The following is a 19,685-nucleotide window of genomic DNA, read 5'->3' as shown; positions in this document are numbered from 1 at the left end:
AATGTGTACTGATAGACACCTGTGAAGTTCCTTGCCAAATGATTTTGAAAAGTCTTCTGCTCCTTTTTGAGCAATTATTTTGTGAAGGTTGTATGAGCAAGCAGAATAATGCTGACATCTGTTAGTTACATAAACCAAAAAGTAGCTTTTTGCATTGTTTTGTACTTTATACATAGGACTCTGCTAATTAAAATCTATTAAATCTTAAGATCCTGTCATTCTGTTGGATGCATTCTGCTCTACTTGAATAAAGGAAATTGTGGTTAGATCATGGAAATAGTTTCCTGAAAATATTTCTGAAATATTTTTCTGAAACATCTTTGCAACACCTTTTGGATTTTAGGATCAACTCTGTGAAAAGATTTATTCCACTTTAATGCAGGTATGTTTTTTCCTACCCAAGTCTGCTTTATTTCAGTTATAGAGTCCTGTTACATAGTTCACCCTGGTGTCTAGGTGATACTACAGGTAGAAATTCTGGGGTTAGGAGAGGGCTAGCTTTGTACTATGAAATAGTACAGGCAGGATTTTCCAAAATCAGAATACCTGTTTTTCAGAACTATTTTGTTTTTAATTCAAAAAATTAAATTTTAAGGCACAGCATGTACTCTGAGAAAATAAGGTGATTTGACAGTCTGCATAAATGCTTTGAAAGAGGTCACACTCACAAGGTAGACTTCATGACAGACTTATTTTCTACAGTAATAAAATAAAGATCTCTACACAAAGCTTATAAATTCTCTTTTAGGCCTTGATACTGCTTCTGTTCTTATAACTGGCAAAATTCTGCTAACGTTGAGGTCAACTGGGCTCTTCAGTCTCTTTGTAACAGAAGATAGCATTGAGGTATATGCAGTGTTTGGCAGTGAGCTTCCTGAATATTTTGGCATTTGAATGTCTGGGGTTTTCAGGTTTATCACTAAAATACTGATTTTTGTAATTTTACTTCTGTTGTTGTTAGGTTTTCTTTTACCAGAGGTAGATTTTACAAGTCACAGTTTTGTTGTTTTGAGTCTTAATGAAGTTAGCTTGTTGTGTGGCATTAATAAAATATTGCTAGGATGTGACCTAGTGCTAGCTAGGAGAGACAGAACATGTTTTCACATTTCATATTTCAGTGTCTTTTTATTATAAAATAAATTATTAAAAATAAAGCTTCTTACATACCAAAGAATAGAAACTGTTACCTTTATTCACATTTCTGTTGGATCAACCACCCTGCCAATGAACAGTAATGTTTTAAAAGTTTCTTCAAAAATCATGAAGAGGAATGGCCGGTCCACTTTGATGACAGGAGGCATTGTGAATGCAGTTATTTCTGAGCCACTTGCTGCTGCAGCCTCAGTTCCTTCTTCATCCACTTCAATAACTGCATTTTGGACAACCTGAAATGCAAGGCAGAAATAAGTATGTGACAGAAGTAAATACTAACGTGAAGAGTATTTTTCCAGCTGGAGGCATTTAGTTGAAGTAGGCTTCTGTTAAGGATTAAAATGAACAGCTCAGTGCAGTTACCTCTGTCAGACTGGTAGAGGAGACAGCACAACCACTATGCCCACAAGGCTCACAGTGTGGATGCCAGTACAGGGGCCATTGCACTTTTCCACATTTCTGAGCATAGATCTCACTTGGAGATTGGGGTTTTTGCATGAAACAGCAATTGCATTTGTGTAGAGTGCCCCTCTTTGACACCTAACTGTGCAAAGGCGTTTCTCAGTTGTAGGAAATGTGTTTTCACCAGTCACAAACACCGACTGCCCGCATATGTCATTGGCAGCTGATGTTGTGAGAGCTTAGGGAAATGCACCAATCATTGTTTTTTCCCCTGTATATTTCTTCTTTGTACTTTTGGTAGCACAGACTAAATATGTAGAGCAATGAGGTACAGTCCTGGATTGGTTTGAATATTTTCCACTCCTAATGAAATTGCAGCCTGGCAGAATATTTTTCATTTTTTCATCTTTTTCCATTTTGTTCTTTCTGCCTGCTTATACCTATGAGTGCTTCTGCTGTGTTAGTGTCTGTACTGGTGAACTACCTGGTCATCTAGTGGATTTACAGCTTCTGAACTCCTAATTCTAGGAATTGCTTATGTGAAAACAGTTGAAGGACTTCACCAGTGTTGAGGTTTCTGCTACATATTATTAAATAATATTTTTGTCTTTCACAATTCCCAGCGACAGAATGCTCCTCTGGCATTTTGTAGCTGATGCACATATTGCTTCTAATATCAGTTAGCAGTTCCTGTTAAAGTGTGATTTTTTTCATAACACAATAGAGTTAACTGCTGAGAATCAGCATGAAAGTTACGTGATCAAGAGGAAGGGAGAAAAGTGCTGCAGATTGCCATTTCCCAACAGTGAAATAGTTCATACCAAACCAAAAATCACTGCAATTTTATCCATTAAATATTTATTCTTGGGATGTTACATCTTCCCAGAAAGGTTGTTTTGTTAAGCCACTGCAATTTTGAAAACCTGTAGCTCAAGCATGAGAGTTTTTGAAACTTGTAGAAAAGTGTTTATTATCCCCCCCTGTTAATTGGCTAATCACAAAGGCTTCCATAAGGATTTGGTGTAGGGAGACTTGTGAGAGCAGCACCAGAAGGATTCTTTCTCGTAGGGTACAAGTACCCAAAGGGATCCTGCAAAGAAGGTGAGCCAGGCTCGTCAGTGGTGCCCAGTGACAGCACCAGAGGCAGTGGGCACCAACTGAAACACAGGAGGTTTCAACAGAGGAGGTTCCCTCTGAACACTGGGAAATGCTTTTTCATGTGAGGCTGACTGAGCACTGGCACACTGTGGATTCTTCCTCTTTGGAGATATTAAAAAAAATATAAGAGCTGTCTGGACATGGACCTCAGAAACTTGCTCAAGGTGACCTTGCTTGAGCAGAGGAGTTGGACCAGGTGACCTCCAGAGGTCCCTTCCAACCTTAACCATTCTGTGATCCTGGGAAGCCTCTCCTGGAGTTGTGGTCCTGGATTGTGTGTGCCATACAACCCTCCACAACCACGAGCAGTTGCATGCTGCAACTTCCTTACATAAGTTTATAAAGCTACATTTTTAAATCCTGTGCCAGAGTAATTTTATTTAGATCTTGTTTATAAATTAATCTTGTTTCAGATTTTTTTTAACTTTTGTTATAATGTATGAATTTGTATTTAGAATTCATTGCTTTTCATCTTGTTCCACACACTCCAGTCTTGTGGGCACAAGTATCTCTGTGTGTTTTGTCTTTTCATCTCCTTTCTTTGACCATGCATTTTAATTTTCTATTTTCAGCAAATTTTTCTTCTTGTAGACTACCTTTCTTTTTCATAAGACATCCCTGGTCACATAGACCTCATGATATTGATGTGATTGACAAATCCCTTGTCTTCCATACTCTTCTGCTTCTCATTCTTCCTCTGTTTTCCATCAGTCTTCTGAATTTCATCTGTGCCCTCCCTTAAACAGTGGTGCAAAGTCTCTCTTCCTGCTCCTCTTTTTATGTGGGGCTGTGTTCCTGTCTTCTTGGCCATTCACTGCCCTTGCCTTTACCTGCTTAAAGGTTCTTTGAAAGTTTCAGCATACAAAGTGGAACATCTGTATGGGTTGGAGTGCAACTATATTGTGCCAGTCCTTTCCTGTGAGATTCTGTTTTTTCTCTTCAATAGTGTATAGAGGGAAAAACAGGAGAGCTTTGACTTCTCTTCCTCACTGTTACCTTTTTGGTTCTTTATTTTTTGAGAAGTCTCTGGACTGTGTATGAGGAGTTCTTTCCTTGAATGTCCTTCCTTGCCCTGGCTTTTGCCATTTCACTGTCATTTACATTGTCTTTCTTGTTCACAGTTTTTGTGAAATTGTGCTCATTCCCTGCCAACCATATTCCTCTGGAGGCAGAGCTTTTCTCTTGTAATGGGTTAGCTTTGGGAGGTGTTGAGTGCCTATGAGATGTCACTACCCCTTTCCCCTACACACCTCATACTTGAAGTGGGATCCATCCTGATTAAGATGTGTAGATTGCACATACCTGGCAGATGAGGTGCTTTGTTATTAATGTCCCTATACATTTATATGACCATCTTGGCTGGGCTGCTTATATACTATCATAATCCAAACAGCAAATAATTTTAGTGCTTACCTGTGAAACTGCTACATACTCATCATCTGTCAGATGAGTAAGATCTGCTGAACGTGTAAAGAGCTTTTTAATTCCAAGACCTTGAAGCAGTTTCTTCATTTTGTATTTTTGTTCTAGTTTAAACTTTGGAAATGAAATATCCACTTTTCTGTTAAAAAAAAAAAAATCAATGCAAACAGTCACTTGACTGCTGAAATGCACACTACTCAGGAATTAAGCTTTACACAGAAAAAGAAGGGCCAAAAACTGGAGAGTCTCTCCTGGCATTTGGTTTGGCAGAAAATAATTTCTAACCTCTTGGCTGCCAGTGATGCTAGAAATAATTTCCTTCTCTAGATGAATACTTCCACCAGCAGTTACAGTGTCCTGATACCAGGATGACACACTCATTTATTGACTGGTGAAAAGAATTTTCACTTCAGGAACTACATTTCACAGGAAGCATCGGGGTTTACATGTTTATATTCAAATTTATAAATTTCCTCTGGGTTTCCCCTGGTAAGAAATGTTTAATAAATGTCTAGATTTATAGTGGTTTTTGCTTGGCAGTACTAAATTTAAGGAGATAGAAGACCTAAGGAAGAATATGGAAAAACTCATGCCTTCTCTCACAGAGAGACATTTTTAACTGAGATAAGCCAAAGTTTTGTTGCCTCTTGAGTCAAAACTTTCACATGCCACTTGGGCTGTGCATAGGCCATTAAAGGACCTCTACTCTGTAGATACCTCTTGCCACAGAGATGCTACCATGGGAAAAGGCTTAGGAAGACCAGCTGAACTTTGCTGGGTTTTGTTGCTCTGCTGCAGTAGACATCAAAAATATTAGGGCCCCATGGGTGTCAAAGAAATACCTGGTTTTCATGTTTCCAAGCCAGGATTCCACAAGCTCTGTAGTCAAATGGTCTTCAATTGAAATGTAGTCTCCCTCTTTTTCTGGGATAACAATCAGCATGTGGGCATTCCCTTTGTAAGGTATCTTTATCACAGTGCATCTTAAGTTCTCATCAAAAGTGGAATTAATTTTGTCTGACTTGAACATCATGGGTACCTGTACGCTTCTGTATTTGTTTATGTGGAAAGTCTCAATTTCCGTGAATTTGGAATTAAATGGATAGACCCACTTGCCTAAGGAAAGAAAAAAATTAAATAATTATATATGTTTAGATTTGTTCAGAAAGTGATCTAAAAAGTTAAAAAAGCTATAGGATAATATCTGAATCTAGTCGAAGTGGCTGTCAGTTGTGTTTGGGATAAGTGGATGACAATTTCATTATATTTTATGTTTATTGTATATAAATTTTTTTACAGAAAAAAACCCAAAGTAATCCACAAAATAAACTACTTCATTTGCACAGAAAGAAGGGAAATATTTTTCTAAGCCTGGTTAGTTGCCACTCAAGTTCAGAATTTATGTTATCTTTGTTTTATCAGTGCCTGGTGAGCATCTGACCTTTCCTAACATGTAATCTTCTCTGAAATTCTCTACCAGCTGTTCAGTATCCTGTATTTAATTTAATTATCCAATATTTCAAATGGGGATTCCCTGACTTCTCCATGGAATGGTTTCTGCCCATCACTAGTTTTTTTTTCCCTCCCTCTGTAAGGTAAAATAATAGGGCACTTGGGTTCCTCTGGGGCAGATGATTCTTGATGGAAATAGAGAAATTATTTTTGTTTCAATGATTTTGTTTACTATGTTAAATCAGTCCATGATTTTATGCCCAGTATTCAGCATTTAAGACTATTGTGATTAAGACCTTTTCATTTTAATGGGTGAATGAAAATAAAACATTGTTTCATGTCATAAAGAGGGATAATTTGGAGATGGACTGAGATAGTTTGATACAGGGCTTTTGGTTCTCTTTGAGACTCATCGTGTGGAAAAAGCATAGAAGAATTGTGGTTTCCTATAATGAAAAATAATTTCCTAATAAATGAGCTTAATAGAAAAAAGTCATCTTAGACAAAGATATAGAGAAAACAGGACATCTAAATTCACTGAAACTCCCCCTAATGTAGCTTAAGTTAGAGTCTTGATTCTCCTAATAAATAATTATTCTGCAAAATAAAACCAGCAATTACCTTTAAAGAAAATGTAGTCCACAAGCACCAGTTTATTATGGCGGTCCAGCTCTTCAAAAAGCCCTGGGATTTTTCCTTTGGTCATTTTGTTAATGTTTTGATTGATGAAAAGTTTTGCCTGTGTTAAGTTTTCAAAGTCCACTTTCAGGAATTCCATATCAAAGTACTGCTTAGATAAATTCAGGAAGGACTCTTTGAGTCTGAAGTCCTTTTGAATAAAAGAAAGAACACCTTGCATGAGGAGAAATTCTTCATTCATTGTGATGTTACCTATCAGTTGTTTAAACAGAGCTGGTAAACGTTGGTGATCCACTCTGTCCTTCACAGCATGGAGGTTTAGACCTTTTACAATTTGTCTGTGTGTTTCTCCTTTGGCTGCCATCATATAGACACTCATGAGAGCTGACACAGAAAATGGAGAGATGATTACATTGTTATCATGTGTCATTGCAATTTTTCTGTAGAGGTTAAATCCGAAATTTGCAGTCTTTTCAGTGAAGTTGTGAAGAGTGAATTCTTCAAGACCTTGGTCTTCAAAACCTTGGTGTTCAAAAGGCTTAGAGATATTTTTGTGATGATACCACTCTTTGGAAATACTGATGTTATATCTTTCCAAGAAATTACTGTCTTTTTCCTCCTTTGGAAATTTAGGTTTGATACCAGCCTGAATGAATTCAAAACATATTCCACTTAAGAGAAGTATGTAGATTCCTGTTTTCATATTGGCATCCAATAATGAGCTCTTTAGAGATGTTTTTTTTCCTAGCAAAAAAGAAAGACAACAAAATGGCTTTTTAGTTTATTCTTCCATTTACAATGCAGAAGGTCATAGATGTAATGAAGTGGTCTTTCTGCATCTTCAGGGTATATGCTCCAAAATATTCAGAGAAGACCAGGCAGATCTTACAGGACACCTTAGGCAAAACTTAGCATCAGACATTGTGTAAATTTGCAAATGAAATACCCTTTGCAAGCATAAAGTGCAAATATTATTATCATCCATCTTTCCATAAATCAATATATGAATTTTCTCCCATACAGCAGTATTGAATTGCACCTTATGAAAAAATTTGTAATGGCTACTATCTTTGGACATGCATTTTCCCATTATAAATTAAATGGAATGTTCAAGACCACCAAACCTGCACAGATTCCCTTTGTATAGTAGTGGGCAAAGGGATAAATGAGATTAAAAACTGGATTATATGGTCCCTCAGTAAAGTAGTAAGGGATTCAAAAGTCTAGAATCACGTGGCAATTGTTAACTACTCCTTTTAAGCTAAGGATCTGTAACAGCAAATTACGGTCATTGTATAATTTGTGATTTGGCATATGGAAAAGCTGGTTTTATCCGGTTTATTCAGAGTTCAGCTGAATTTCACAGTTGGCTGATTCAGGCTGTGGGAGTTAGTCCTGAAAAGGTATGTTGATGTGAGTACTGAGGCATTTGGGTGCCAAGTCACGAGGTGCTTTTGGCAGTCAGGTGGTGTGCTATTTTCTTTTGAGATAATAGGTCACGTTCTGTACTTGCTGCAACACAGATGGGCTGTCATGACTTAATGGGGAGGCAGTGAATTCGATGAATGTTATGCCTGCTCTCGAGTGCATGGCAGACAGAGAACAGAGCAAAATATGCAGCAAACATGTTGTGAATATTTTTAAATTTATTTTTCTTTCCCATTAACCCTTGATTTTTTTAAATGAGATTCCCAGTGTCTGGATTTTCAGGATTGGAGTAGGGAAGGGGATGACTTGACTTCAGCTCCTGCCTTGCTGGTCAGGCAGTGCCTGTGACACCTGGAGTGCTGGGATACTCACTGTCCCCTGGCAGGCTGAAGCAGTGCAGTTCAGAGCTAGTGCAGGAACTGCTGAGCATTCCTTCTGCTTATGTAGCGACCCACTTCTGTGGAGGAAGCACAGGCACAGAGATCCTGTTCCTGCCGCAGTGCTGCACCTGCCCTGGCAGCAAAGAAGGAGATTCTTTCCTCTGGGAGTCATCCCTACTTTGAAGAAGCATCCTTGGACACTGCAGTGTCAGCTCTAGCAAAGAGGCAGGGATTGGAAAATTTTGCTTTTGATCATATTCAATCACAGGGAAAGGATTTTCTGCAGCAGCAGTTCCTCCTCTAAATGCAGCATCAGGCCTAACTGCTCACCAGGTATTGCAGAGCACAAGCCCTTCCTCATCTTTTCTGGGCAGGGTGCAATTCCTGCACACAGCGCTGCGTTTGGCAGACGTCACTGCTGCGTCTCTCTCAGGGGGCTGGGGACAGACTTGGCTCCAGTGGCCACCAGCTTCCCCCAGGAGATGGGAAGGGACAGACTGGGCAAAGACTCTGCTGCCTTCCAGAGGGCCCTGCCTTCCCAGCACAGAGGGTTTTGGACAGAAAGGGCAGGACAAACGCAGGAGCTCTTCTTTACAGGTTTATCCCAAACTATTCAACACTCAAGAAAAGATTCCTGAATCCTCAGGCAAACACATACACATCTGCTACTGATATGGGTGCAAAGAATGTGGGAATAAAAACCTTGCAGTTGCACTAAGTAATCACTGCAAATCTGAGATTGTAAACATTTAAAGTTAACATTAAAGCAGCTGTATCATTCACCTTTACTAGTTAGAAATAGAGCATGTCCTCTAGAACTATAGGAAAAGCAGTTCTGGGAACAATAAAGTAGAATTTATGTACATTATAGACTTGTATTTTTAGACCTGAGTGAAGCTTATTGTTAATTTTAGACAACTCACTTTATTTGTAGAGCAGACAGTTCATTAATAAATGCGTGTTAGAGCAAAGTGAAAATTATTTTCATTTTAAGAAATATTTATTTCTAGTAATATCAATAGCAAAGAAAAAAGCTGCTTGTGCAAATGCCTTTTTTTTTCTGAAAGCTTTATAGCAACACAAAAATCCATTAGAAGCTGATTAAGGTCTACAACCATTTAAAACATCACATCAAGAGAATCACTGATAAATATGTAAAATTGCATTATATATATATATATAAATAAAAGATGTAATAATCTTTCCTTTACAATCTAAATTCTTTATATAAATCTTATCTTACCTATTAGGTAGCTCTTCTGTTACGTTTCTCAGTCAGTTATGTTTAAAAATGAGATGAAGATGTCTGTCCCATTTAGAAGTTTTTGAACAAATATTTGCTCTTCCAATGACAGATAATGTGGTTTTGTCTGTTATAAATTAACTGCTTTATAAACACTGAATACGTGTTTCCTATAAATGGCATAATAAGGGAGGGTTATATTCCAGTAAATATGTCCTGTCTTTCATGAGAAACAAGAGAACAGTAAATTCTTTGCATTTAGCCCCTCAGCACCCTATCAGGATATGGCCCCCACATCCAATAGCTCATGAGAATTATTTTTCGGGCAGGCTCTGAGCTACTCAATAGAGTATTGAATCCTGCTTAAATTACCCCCTTACATAAAAGAAAATGTCAATATTCACCAAGGCAGGGGGAGCACGAGGCAGGGAGAGAGGGAGAAGGTACAGAACATTAGTAGGGGTGTTACCAGCTCCCTTGCCCTGCAATTTGGCCACGCTTTGAGAGGAGAGGCCAGGGCTCCACTCCCTCTTTGAAGAGCATGCCAGGTATTCAGTGACATATCAGTCTGCTGACATCAGCTGCCTGATAACCACAGAGAGATGTTCTCCCATAAAATACAAAGTGGGCCAAGCTGATACCCCTGCAAAAGTTATACAGAGCTATGGGAGGCATTAATAAATTTTTTGAATTTTTATTTGGTCTTGCTTCAACTGATTTGGGTCTTGAGCCTTATTAGTTGGGCAAGACACATTCTTTAAGACAGATAGTTCATTCAACAATTCCTCTAGTGTGGGATGGTCTAAACTCTTCACTGTTTTGATTGTTGGCCTAATTCCAGATAAAACATACACTTGGAATTCCCTATCTTCCCCTCATGCTCCTAAACTGTTTTCAAAAATACTCCCAAATGAAATAGAACACTTAATTTTGATTTGGATTCTAAAAGAAAAATAGTTTGGCTTTCAATTGTGAGATAAGGGTGCTAGTCTCTAATTTTCCACTGAAATGAAAAAAATAAATGCTATATGCAGTCTAAGTGGATGTATTAGATATTTTAGAAATCCCATAAAGAATTAGGGCATCCAGGACTCAATTTAAACAAGGCTTTTGTTTGTTGCTGATGCGTATTGCTTCTATAAGTGTGTTTGCTTACAAGTTGCAAGATTTCATTAGGAAGGGCTTAAGAACTGAACGTAGCCCCTCTGTTGTCTAACCAGATCTGTATCCTTGTTGCAAGCATACCATACTGGAGGGCAGTTGTGGAGTTTATGCTCTTAAGGAGTTCAACAGAGGGGTCACAGGCTCTAGCTTCTTAAAATCTAGTTTGTTTAAATTAGTTTTAAATATTCTTCCTTTTAGAAGTAATGCCAGTCATAATAAGCCCCCAGTGGAGGCAGTGTATTACAGAACATGGGAAAATAAGATGGGGTTATGAACTGAAGGCCCTGTAATGTCAGGCACTCTAGTCCCTAAACATGAAAAAACTCTACTGTGGATGCCCCAGTGACTTCAGAACTTCTGTTCTCTGTCTATGTGATTTGACTTTTTTTTCTCTATTTCCTATTCTTTATGTATTTGTGGTTAATTCAGTTGGATTTCAAATTCAAATGTCTTCTTATCACATGGAGGACATTTGCATCTGACATGGTTGAAGAAAGCTGCATTAATGTGGTGTGCCTCTGAATCTCTGTGTCTACTGGAGGCCGTGATGCTGTGGTTGTGGCCCAAAAGAAAACACAAGGAAAACCTGATGGACGCAGATCCCAGCTTTTGTGCTCAGCAAAATCAGCAGTTATTTGCAATGAGAGTAGCAAACAAGCCTCTTCCTCCTCACACCAGGATGCTGACACATGCTGGTCACTGCTGGAGGCTAAGAGACTCAATATTGATGTTAAATATTCAAAAGGTTAAGATAGTTTATAGATGGTACTGAAAAGAGAGTTTGAAGAAATCTTAAAGTCTTTGAATCTCTAGGCTAAATCTTTGCTGGACCACAAAGCCCGTATCAATCCTGTTTTACCCAGAGGAAAAAGCAGGCTGTTATGAGATGTATTGGCTGTGTACAGAGATCTGAGAAAATTGTCTTCCTCTCTAGTTACTCACAAAGCCCTAGCTAGGTTTTTATGCCAGGTAACACCTTGCTGAGTGTATCCACCATGCACTATCAGGAGTAACGTATTCCTCCCACCAACTCCTATTTATATTGTCAGTTGCCCTTTGGATTCAACAGAGCTTTCTGAGCAGTTAAACTCCACACAACATATGGGCAACACTCTGCTAAACTATACATGCTCAGAGTGATTTACTGGGAGAGGATTGCCAGTGTGTGAGTCTGGCAGAATTGCACTTTTCCACAGTTCAGGACAGAAACACCTCTGAAACCAGAACAAGCAAGGCCAATACAAGTGCACTGCTGCCCAGTCGTGTCTCTGCTGGGAGCTTGTGCCAGTGCTGAGGCTGGGCAGCAGCTGAGTTAAAGACTGTTCTCTAATAGACAACTGTTTTTGGATGCATTTTCAGCTCTGAAAAACTTGGCAGTGATGATGTAGTCCAGGTTCTCACCAATCTGTTTGACAAAGCCCTGTGACTCCTGAGTACCTGGGGGTAGATATTGCAGAGGCAGATTCAGCTGCTTGTTCCAAATAGTCAGAGAGTTTGTGTTATAAGACAGAATTCTTCCTTTTGCAGTTCTTGTGGGGCTGGCAACACTGCTATTTCAGTGGCTGCTCTTCCTCTTACTTAATTTCCTCAGTCAGTTTTAGGAAACCTTCTGTGACCATGAAGAAACCAGTCATCCTAATATTGGGGGTCTGGGGGCTTAGATTCCCTGTGCTGAGTGTGATTCCTCCCAGTTATGATCTCCTTGGAGCAGCAATAGTTCTTGACTGTGTAATGCCTCTGTTCCACATTCCATGACCCATTTTAGCAGCTTGTAACTCGACCACAGCTGAGATTCAAAGTGGGCTATGAGATATGGTGGGCATGATTGCACTACTGAGAGCAGGTTCCAGGAAGGAGACAGGTGGTTTAATTACTTGTATCTGTACCAGCTTCCCAGTGAGAGACTTTTTGGAACTGAATTTCTTGCCTTGCTCAAACAAGGTAGTAACTAAACAGCTACATATCACTCCAGGCCCTGCAAATTTCTGTCCCAGCTAGTGGCTACCCATGTGGTTCTCAAGGGCAGACACAGGGTATTTGCAATGTCTTGAGGGATCTAGGTGAAATCAGTCAGAAATACTAACCATTCTAGAGACTGATGAGAAAGTAAAAAGTGTCAGTTCAGGAAAATATGTAGGCTGAATGTGACCTAACCTCTTCCACATTTCTTAGACTAAACAAAATCCCAGGAATAGTGCAGGGAATGGATGATTTGCAGGGATCTGTTCTTCTGAAGTCTCACTGTGAAATTACTCATAACACATAAACTAACATGCTCCAATAGCTATAAAACAGCTCCTTATACAGTCTTCTGAACATAGTTTGTTAACGAGCTGATTCATCAAGGTGGCTGCTGCTTCTCCCACTCCAAGAAACACAATAATAATTGAAGTCATCAGGATGCAGCTGTGGCTCCAGGCCCACAGGCTGTTCATAAGCTTGACCTCTTCTGTACAATTATGCCACTGTTCATGTGACAGGATTCCTGTAGTGAAAGCCTCTTTGGAGGGCACCTATTCCTGCATGTCACCCTGGGTGGGATGCGTGTACTACTGTACAAGGTGGACAGAGCAGTAAAGCTGTAGTAGCTCATAAATAGGGCAGAAGTATCTCCATTATGCTTTAAACCTCACAGTCAAGTGCTGTCTAACTGTCTTTGAACACACAAATGAAAGTATAATTGTCTGTTAATAGCACATCTTACTGTGGAATCTTTTATAGGAAATGCAAAAATGATGAAACACTGTAACACTGTGTCCAGAGAAGTACTATCAATTTTCAGTAAAGAGTAAAACAATCATCTATGATGTGTGATGGAAGTAGCACAAACCCTGTTTTTTTCCAGGAAATGGAGTAAATGACCTTTTAAAGTTAGCCTAGCCTTGTTTCCTGTAATTTTCTGACTTGAAGCAATGAAAAGTATTAATTCACAATTATTTATTTATCCTCCATTTTTACCTGCAAGTATTGAAGAGCTCTAGAAGGGGCTGGCTGGTGTTTGCTGAGTCCCCATGGAGCCAGCAGGTGTCATCACAACCTTTAGTTCTCAGATGGGAAGAAGGATAATTCTGTGTGTTTGGACAGCTGCCCTTCCCTGTGCCTTACTAAGTTTTTGTCATTGAGACAGGACTTGAGCAGGCAGGAGACACAAACTTAAGAAAATGGCACTGGTAGATATTTCTGTTCTCCAGTGAGGGCATTTCAAAGTTTCTCCAGTAGATGTGAAATGCAAGTGCATATATATTTTAAATTCCTGGAAAAAATTCAACTCGAAAGGCAGGAATTACAAAGTGTGTAAGAGATTGGCATGTCTAAGGGGAAAAAACCTTTTCTTGCACCTTCAGAATGGCAGAAAATTTTACAATCAATAACCTCTGATGACCTGAACTTGAAAAATTTTATATTTGTCCACTATTTCTTATCCACATTCTATATTTACATGCACTGCACATGCATCTCCTTACTGCTGTGTTAATCAATCTAAGTCCCTGGGACTTGCAGTGTTTGACTGTCTGGCCTGAAGCAATTACCTGATGTAATGAAGAAATCTCTGCATTGTGGCCTCTGTAGCAGACATGCAAAAGGTGCCCTCTGGCACCTGTGAAATGTGCTGAGGATTACTAAGTACCAAGTGAGTGCAAGTTAGTGCTACCTGCATTTTCCAGTGATGGCAAAGAGCTCTGCATTGTGGGCTTGGGTACTTGTGCTTCTCAGGGGTTTTTCCATTTGACCAGAAATATCAATGCAGTAACCAGTGCAGGCCTGGCACTGAGTGTGCTCTTCCTGTTGGAGGATGCATGGATTAAAAAGCAACACTACTTCCTCAAGAAAGTTTATATCTACCTGGCTGTGCTTCTCATGGAGTATTTCAGCAGGAATTAGTTTTCATACAGGACTTGGTCACTTTATTTAAGCTGCTCCAGCACTTTACACCACCTGTTCTTCAATAAGACATGTCCATGCCTCTCTGGTTCTACTCATTTCTACTTGCTGGTCTGTGACCAGGCCCTTCCTGATGTTTTCAAAGACAGTATCTATGTGATCTATGTAATAGATCTATGACCTATTTTGAAGACAGTATGAACAGTATCTACATTTCCATTTTCTTTCTCAAAAGGAAAATTATTTAGACAGATAAATAATTAAGTGGACAACATCCTCTGTCTATGAGCTGTAAAAGTACTCAAATATGCCTTTATGTTTCATAAGAATGTTGCATTTAATATGTGGGCAGTGCCAGATGTGAGGTGTTAATTTTTCACTTCCTTGATTTAGGCGCTAATGTCTCTTAGCAACCTTACTCGTCTTTGAAATGGAACTTCTTAAGGATGCACATACATTGCTAGTAGAAGATCATTTGTATTGGAAAAAAAAAATTGGCAAATGGAGCAAATGTATTAACTGCTTACAGTCCTGATGGAAATCGGGTGCTAAGTTTAAAGCTCTTTTGAGAGGCTTCTTTTAGTCCACTATTCTTCCCAGAACTGCTCTTCCCAGTTCCTGATATTTTCTGGTTAAAATGCCATCCAATTCTGAACTTTGAGTCAATAAATTTTCTGCTTGGGTTTTTTGAGATTTAGGTTATATTTTCTTTATCTCATTCTCTCTCTCTCTCTCTTGCTTTCTCTCAATTGCATTTTAGGTATTTTGAAAATATTCTTTTTTGCATCCACCATGACAAAATTATAAAGGTCTGAAACATACCAAATTCATGAAGTTGAATGACCTGATCCAGGGTAGACATTTTTACAGACTGTACTGTGGGAGGAAGTGGTGAGCTCATCTTTGCCAGACATCAGATAATCCACACAGAGAAGTTACGGGATAACTTCCAGGTTTCACTGAATCTGCAGGCCAGATAACTCTTTGTATGTACCAAAAAAGTGAAAATACATTTGCTTTCAGGTACTTATTTTTATGCTGGTAAATCAATGCCATCAATGTGTCAGAGGTAGATAAAATCTTAATATTCACTTCCGGGATTAAAAAAGAGTAGTGAGATATGATCACAATTAACAGTTGTTGTATAAGTATCCATTCCTATAGGGTGATAGGACAGCTGGAAGGAGGAGAAAAAAAGGATGACAATCAAGGCTGCAGAAAGCTGAGACTTTATCAAAGAGAGCTCAGAAAAAGTAACCTTATAGGCACTCAAAACCTGCCCCAAGATTCCACCAATCCATGAAACACAACTGGCTGTTCGAGGTCTGTTCCTTGGCTAGTACCAGTGTGTTCCCAGGAGGTTGGCATGGACAATGCAGTCTCTCAGGGACCTCTCTGGGTCACTTGGAGTAGAAAGTTGTGATCCCATAGGATGTGAATCATGGGTCAGCTCAAAGCACTTCACTGTCAGGACCCCGGTGGCAATTCAGCTGTGGGTCAGTCTTGCTTTTCTGTGCTACAGGCACAACTACAGTATCAGCACTGTTCTTTATGCCTTTTTTTGGAAAGATTCCTAGCCTCCTACAGTCAGGATTTTGTGCCAAACTGAAGCATTTAAAAGCCTATAATACACTGTATTATATATTCCTTTAAAGAGAGTGGTATCTCTAGTGTGGGAGCAGTTTTACTTCAGACACTTCCTGGGGCTGTGGCCAGATCAGAATAAGTGACTGAACACATCCAAGACATCATTCTTACCTCCCAGAAGGCCTCATCTAGCATCTTTACTTGTTCCTTCTTAGGCATTTTTGATTGAAAGCACCTATTTTGCTCCCTATATAATGAAACAATTTTTGGATCCCACTGAAGTCACTCTATAGTAAATGATAGTAACCTTGGTCAGCATGTGATTATAGAATGAATGCAAGATTTTTGCATCATATAATTTGCTTTTGATGGAGGTATTCATTTTTCTTTTTGGCATTGTAATGAGCAGGGAAGCATTTGCATTGACAGGAGGCTTAAATTACAAGCCACCACCCATTCTTCTTCAGTGAGCAGTGGTGTCTTCAAGTTCCAGTCACTGTCCTTCCAAAGGACAGCCAGTCCTGTGGTCAGACTTCTTGTCAGCCAACATTTCTGTTCAGTAGAAGATAAGCGTGGGGTGAATATGATATTTCAGCTACATATTATTGAGCAAGTGGCTATATTTAACAAGACTTTGCTCTCTCTGACCAAAAAGCAAACAAGTGCTCTTGTGAACACACAGTGCAGTAATAGCAAAGAATTGAGGACTCTAACAAGAGACTGAAAGATAACAGACTTTTTAAAATCATGGTTCATACACTTGCCACCCAAACCTGTATCTTTCACTTAACTGTAGTTATTTTACAGCTTAGGCACAAGGTAGCCATGGTAGGTGTTGGAAGATCTAAGCTTGGAAACAAAGATGCTCCATTCTAAATGCAGAATATAGTCATTGCATTTTACTGTGATGCTTGTGGGAGGTCAGACCCAATGATAACCCACCCTGCCTGCACTCCATATAGGTTGATCTGGCAAACATCTTTGCTTTTACCTGCTGCAGACATCCTGTCTCAACTTCTTCTTAGACTTGTGTATGAGCAACATGGATCGAGTGTGACAATGTGCTCAGATGCTCAGCCTCCTGCTGCTGTGTACCAGATCAAATTGCTCCTCCCAGGTAAGTGTAACACCATGGGCTGCAGCAGATCAGGAGCACGAAGCAGAGGATCAAAACCAGAGAACTGATATTCTTCATATGAAAAAGAAATATATGAGATACATATGGAACATATAAGATACAAAAGGAACATATAAGTTCCAATAGTAAGGGGAGAAAAAATACCAGTGCTTTTTGTGTGGATGTTTTATTGTTGCATCAGTAAATTTTAACTGACATTATTGAGCTGTTTACCTGAGGAAATAATGCAGTGGAACTGTGATGAGAAAGTGTTACTAAAGCCTTGTGTGAACTTCTGTTCTAGCTTGAGTGACTTCTTGGGTGAGCTTAAACTCTCAAACTCTTCAGCAGATGACAAATAAAGATTTCTTATGTCAGAACAAAAGTTTCTGTACAGAAAATTTTCAATCTAAAACCATATTATTTTAAACCAATCCTTTAGATGATAGCAGAACCTTGGTTTTGTGTGCATCTAGTGTAATGGAAGATGGAATGATTCAGCACATCACTGAATATAATTTTGGGAAACTGATTTAACTCTTTCTGCCTTTTTGACCAAAATTCAACATGTGAAGCCTTGTAAAACTCACTCTTCCACTGCTACCTAGCATCAGAGGATTAGCTGTTGTCCCTCTGTGACTCCCATACTCAGCTGACTTGCCCAGCAGCTCTTACTCTTGGCATGTCCAGACCTGCCGTGGTGTTTTGAGTTCTCACTGAGAGCTGAGCCAGTGGGAGGCTCCCTGTAGGAGCAATCACACCAATACAGCTGTGCCTGTAGCAGTACAGCTCATGCACTCTGGGGGGTGACATAAACAGTCTCCCCATGAGACAGTGCTATCATGACATAACTCCATTACTCCACTGAGCAGGCTCTGGGTTTAACTGCCCTTGCTCAGGCAAGGACCATTTCAGTAATTAATTATGCACATGCTGCAGTTTATGTTGGTAACAGCGTGTCTAGTTCAAGAAGTTGTGATAGATTCAGCTGATGAGGCCAGTCCACAGCATGACACTGAGAGCCTGCAAGCAAACAAGCTCTGACAGATGAGGTTGCAAAAGCAAGAGTTGAAGCCAGGCTAGAAATTTTGTCCTAAGCACATATGAAATGCAAATGCCTCATCTCTTTTCAGCTCTGCTGAAAAGAAAAATGAGCTGTGCAATGGAGTCTTTGCCCAGAGTTTTATCTCCTAGTTTAAAATCAAGCAACAGGGAGTCGGGGTGGAAGAACAATGCAATGTCAGCATGCTCACTGCAAAGCAAACATGAGCGTTATCTTAAATTTGCCCTGAGAGAGCAGAGAACAGAGGTGTAAGCTAGCAAAGCATTTTCTCATGGAACCTACTCTGTGCTCTGAGTGCCTTAGCCACCATCTCCTTTAGAGTAATGTGGTTTAATTGTACTAACAGTGGTTAACACTTTGATGTCCCCAAACCATACAGTAAAGATCAGTGTGTGCAAGTGTGTCTGTGTGTGGGTACATCTGCAGGACAGAAATAGGACCCTGAGCCAGAGTTCCAGAACTGAAGCAAACAGATGCAGAGCTGGGAGGACCTGGGCTGTGTCTCTCTGTCCATTAGCCAGGGTTTGCTTAGGAGTAATGGCAAATGGCAGTCACCCTGAGAGCAGATTTGGGAAGGAATCTGAGAAGACAGCATGCCTTGCTGGAGCACAGCCCACATCAGGAGCCCTGCTGGCATGTCAAGCAGCCCCAGCACTGCTCAGTGGTGTGCTTTTGTCATCTCAACAGTGATGCATTTGCGCTGGGGATAAATCTGTATTATAAAGTGCTGTCATCACAGTCTCCTAGTAATTTCAAAAATGTCCAGATTTTGTGCCATCTTGATGTGTGGTTTTGTTCACTTCCCCAGCTGCATGAGGTCTGAGGCTCATCTCTTCTTGATGCACTTTGGGAGCTGTGGAGATATGCCCTGTGTTGGTAAATGTGGCCTGCATGGGTTACAACATGATATACATGGTAGGCAGAGCTGAGCTGAAACAAAATGCACTGGCTGTCTTCAAGTGTCTATTCTTGATCCTGCAGTGATAAGGTGATCTCAGCTGTCATATCCTAAAAATTGTGGGGTTTCCTTGTGTCATGTTAAAGGGCACCTTTGGAAATTGGTGTTTTTTCTGCAGGGAAGTTCATCCCTACAGTTATGACAGCAAAAACACATTCCTGACTTCAAACTTCCAGCTTCATGGAAATCTTTCCTTTCCCCTCATGCCCTTGTCTTACCCAAGGAAGGACAGCACACTCATGGACACCCCATGGATGACACTGGCATTCTGTATCATGGTCAGTGGCTCTCTGCCTGGCAGTGAGGCTGAGAGCTACATCCCCAAGGCTCCTTTCACCTCAACTCCTGCTTATCATCAGCCCCCCTGTAGGGATATGCCCATTTTTTCTGCCCAAGTGTCCTCACACATGGCCAGGCTGAGCCCCAGCACTGCCAATTCTGGTGGCCATGGGCAGAAGCAGAGTGAGATGACCTCCTGTGCTATCCAAAGAGCCTGAGCTTTTCTGAAGCCACCAGCTTAAACACATCCTTGAACTTTGCATTTATATTTTACTAAAGTCTGGAATCATTAGGAAGTTTTCTTCTGTTTTCTTCAAAGGATGCAAGTTTCACAAAGAAACATGCACACAAAATCTGCC

General features: G+C 39.9%; 1 protein-coding gene across 2 annotated transcripts; it reads right to left on the bottom strand.

The window, feature by feature from the left end:
* Positions 1 to 1,097: 1,097 nt before the first annotated feature.
* SERPINA10 (serpin family A member 10) lies at positions 1,098 to 9,401 on the bottom strand. Of its 2 annotated transcripts, none has more exons than XM_039712796.1 (5): positions 9,277 to 9,401; positions 6,208 to 6,969; positions 4,977 to 5,250; positions 4,126 to 4,273; positions 1,098 to 1,385 (listed from the first exon to the last, which is right to left on the bottom strand). In XM_039712796.1, exons 2-5 carry the CDS (start codon positions 6,926 to 6,928, stop codon positions 1,194 to 1,196), a joined length of 1,335 nt encoding a protein of 444 aa, XP_039568730.1. In that variant the 5' UTR covers positions 6,929 to 6,969; positions 9,277 to 9,401; the 3' UTR covers positions 1,098 to 1,193. The 2 variants fall into 2 exon arrangements, with proteins under 2 accessions (XP_039568730.1, XP_039568729.1); XM_039712795.1 differs by lacking the exon at positions 9,277 to 9,401 and adding an exon at positions 8,026 to 8,229.
* Between the last annotated feature and the right edge of the window lie 10,284 nt (positions 9,402 to 19,685).

This window comes from Passer montanus, unplaced genomic scaffold (genome assembly GCF_014805655.1).
Source record: "Passer montanus isolate IOZ18808 unplaced genomic scaffold, ASM1480565v1 scaffold27, whole genome shotgun sequence".
Lineage (NCBI taxonomy): Eukaryota > Metazoa > Chordata > Aves > Passeriformes > Passeridae > Passer > Passer montanus.
This window is presented reverse-complemented; position numbering and strand designations above follow the sequence as displayed.

Bases quoted from the DNA above. Each gene is read 5' to 3' on its own strand.
- SERPINA10 (XM_039712795.1), bottom strand. From the start codon at position 8,083: ATGCTCAGCAGTTCCTGCACTAGCTCTGAACTGCACTGCTTCAGCCTG. The intron at 5,251-6,207 runs GTAATTGCTGGT...TTCTTTCCTTAG, and splicing joins GGACTACATTTTCTTTAAAG to GCAAGTGGGTCTATCCATTT. The intron at 1,386-4,125 runs GTAAGCACTAAA...CTTGCATTTCAG, and splicing joins AGTATGTAGCAGTTTCACAG to GTTGTCCAAAATGCAGTTAT.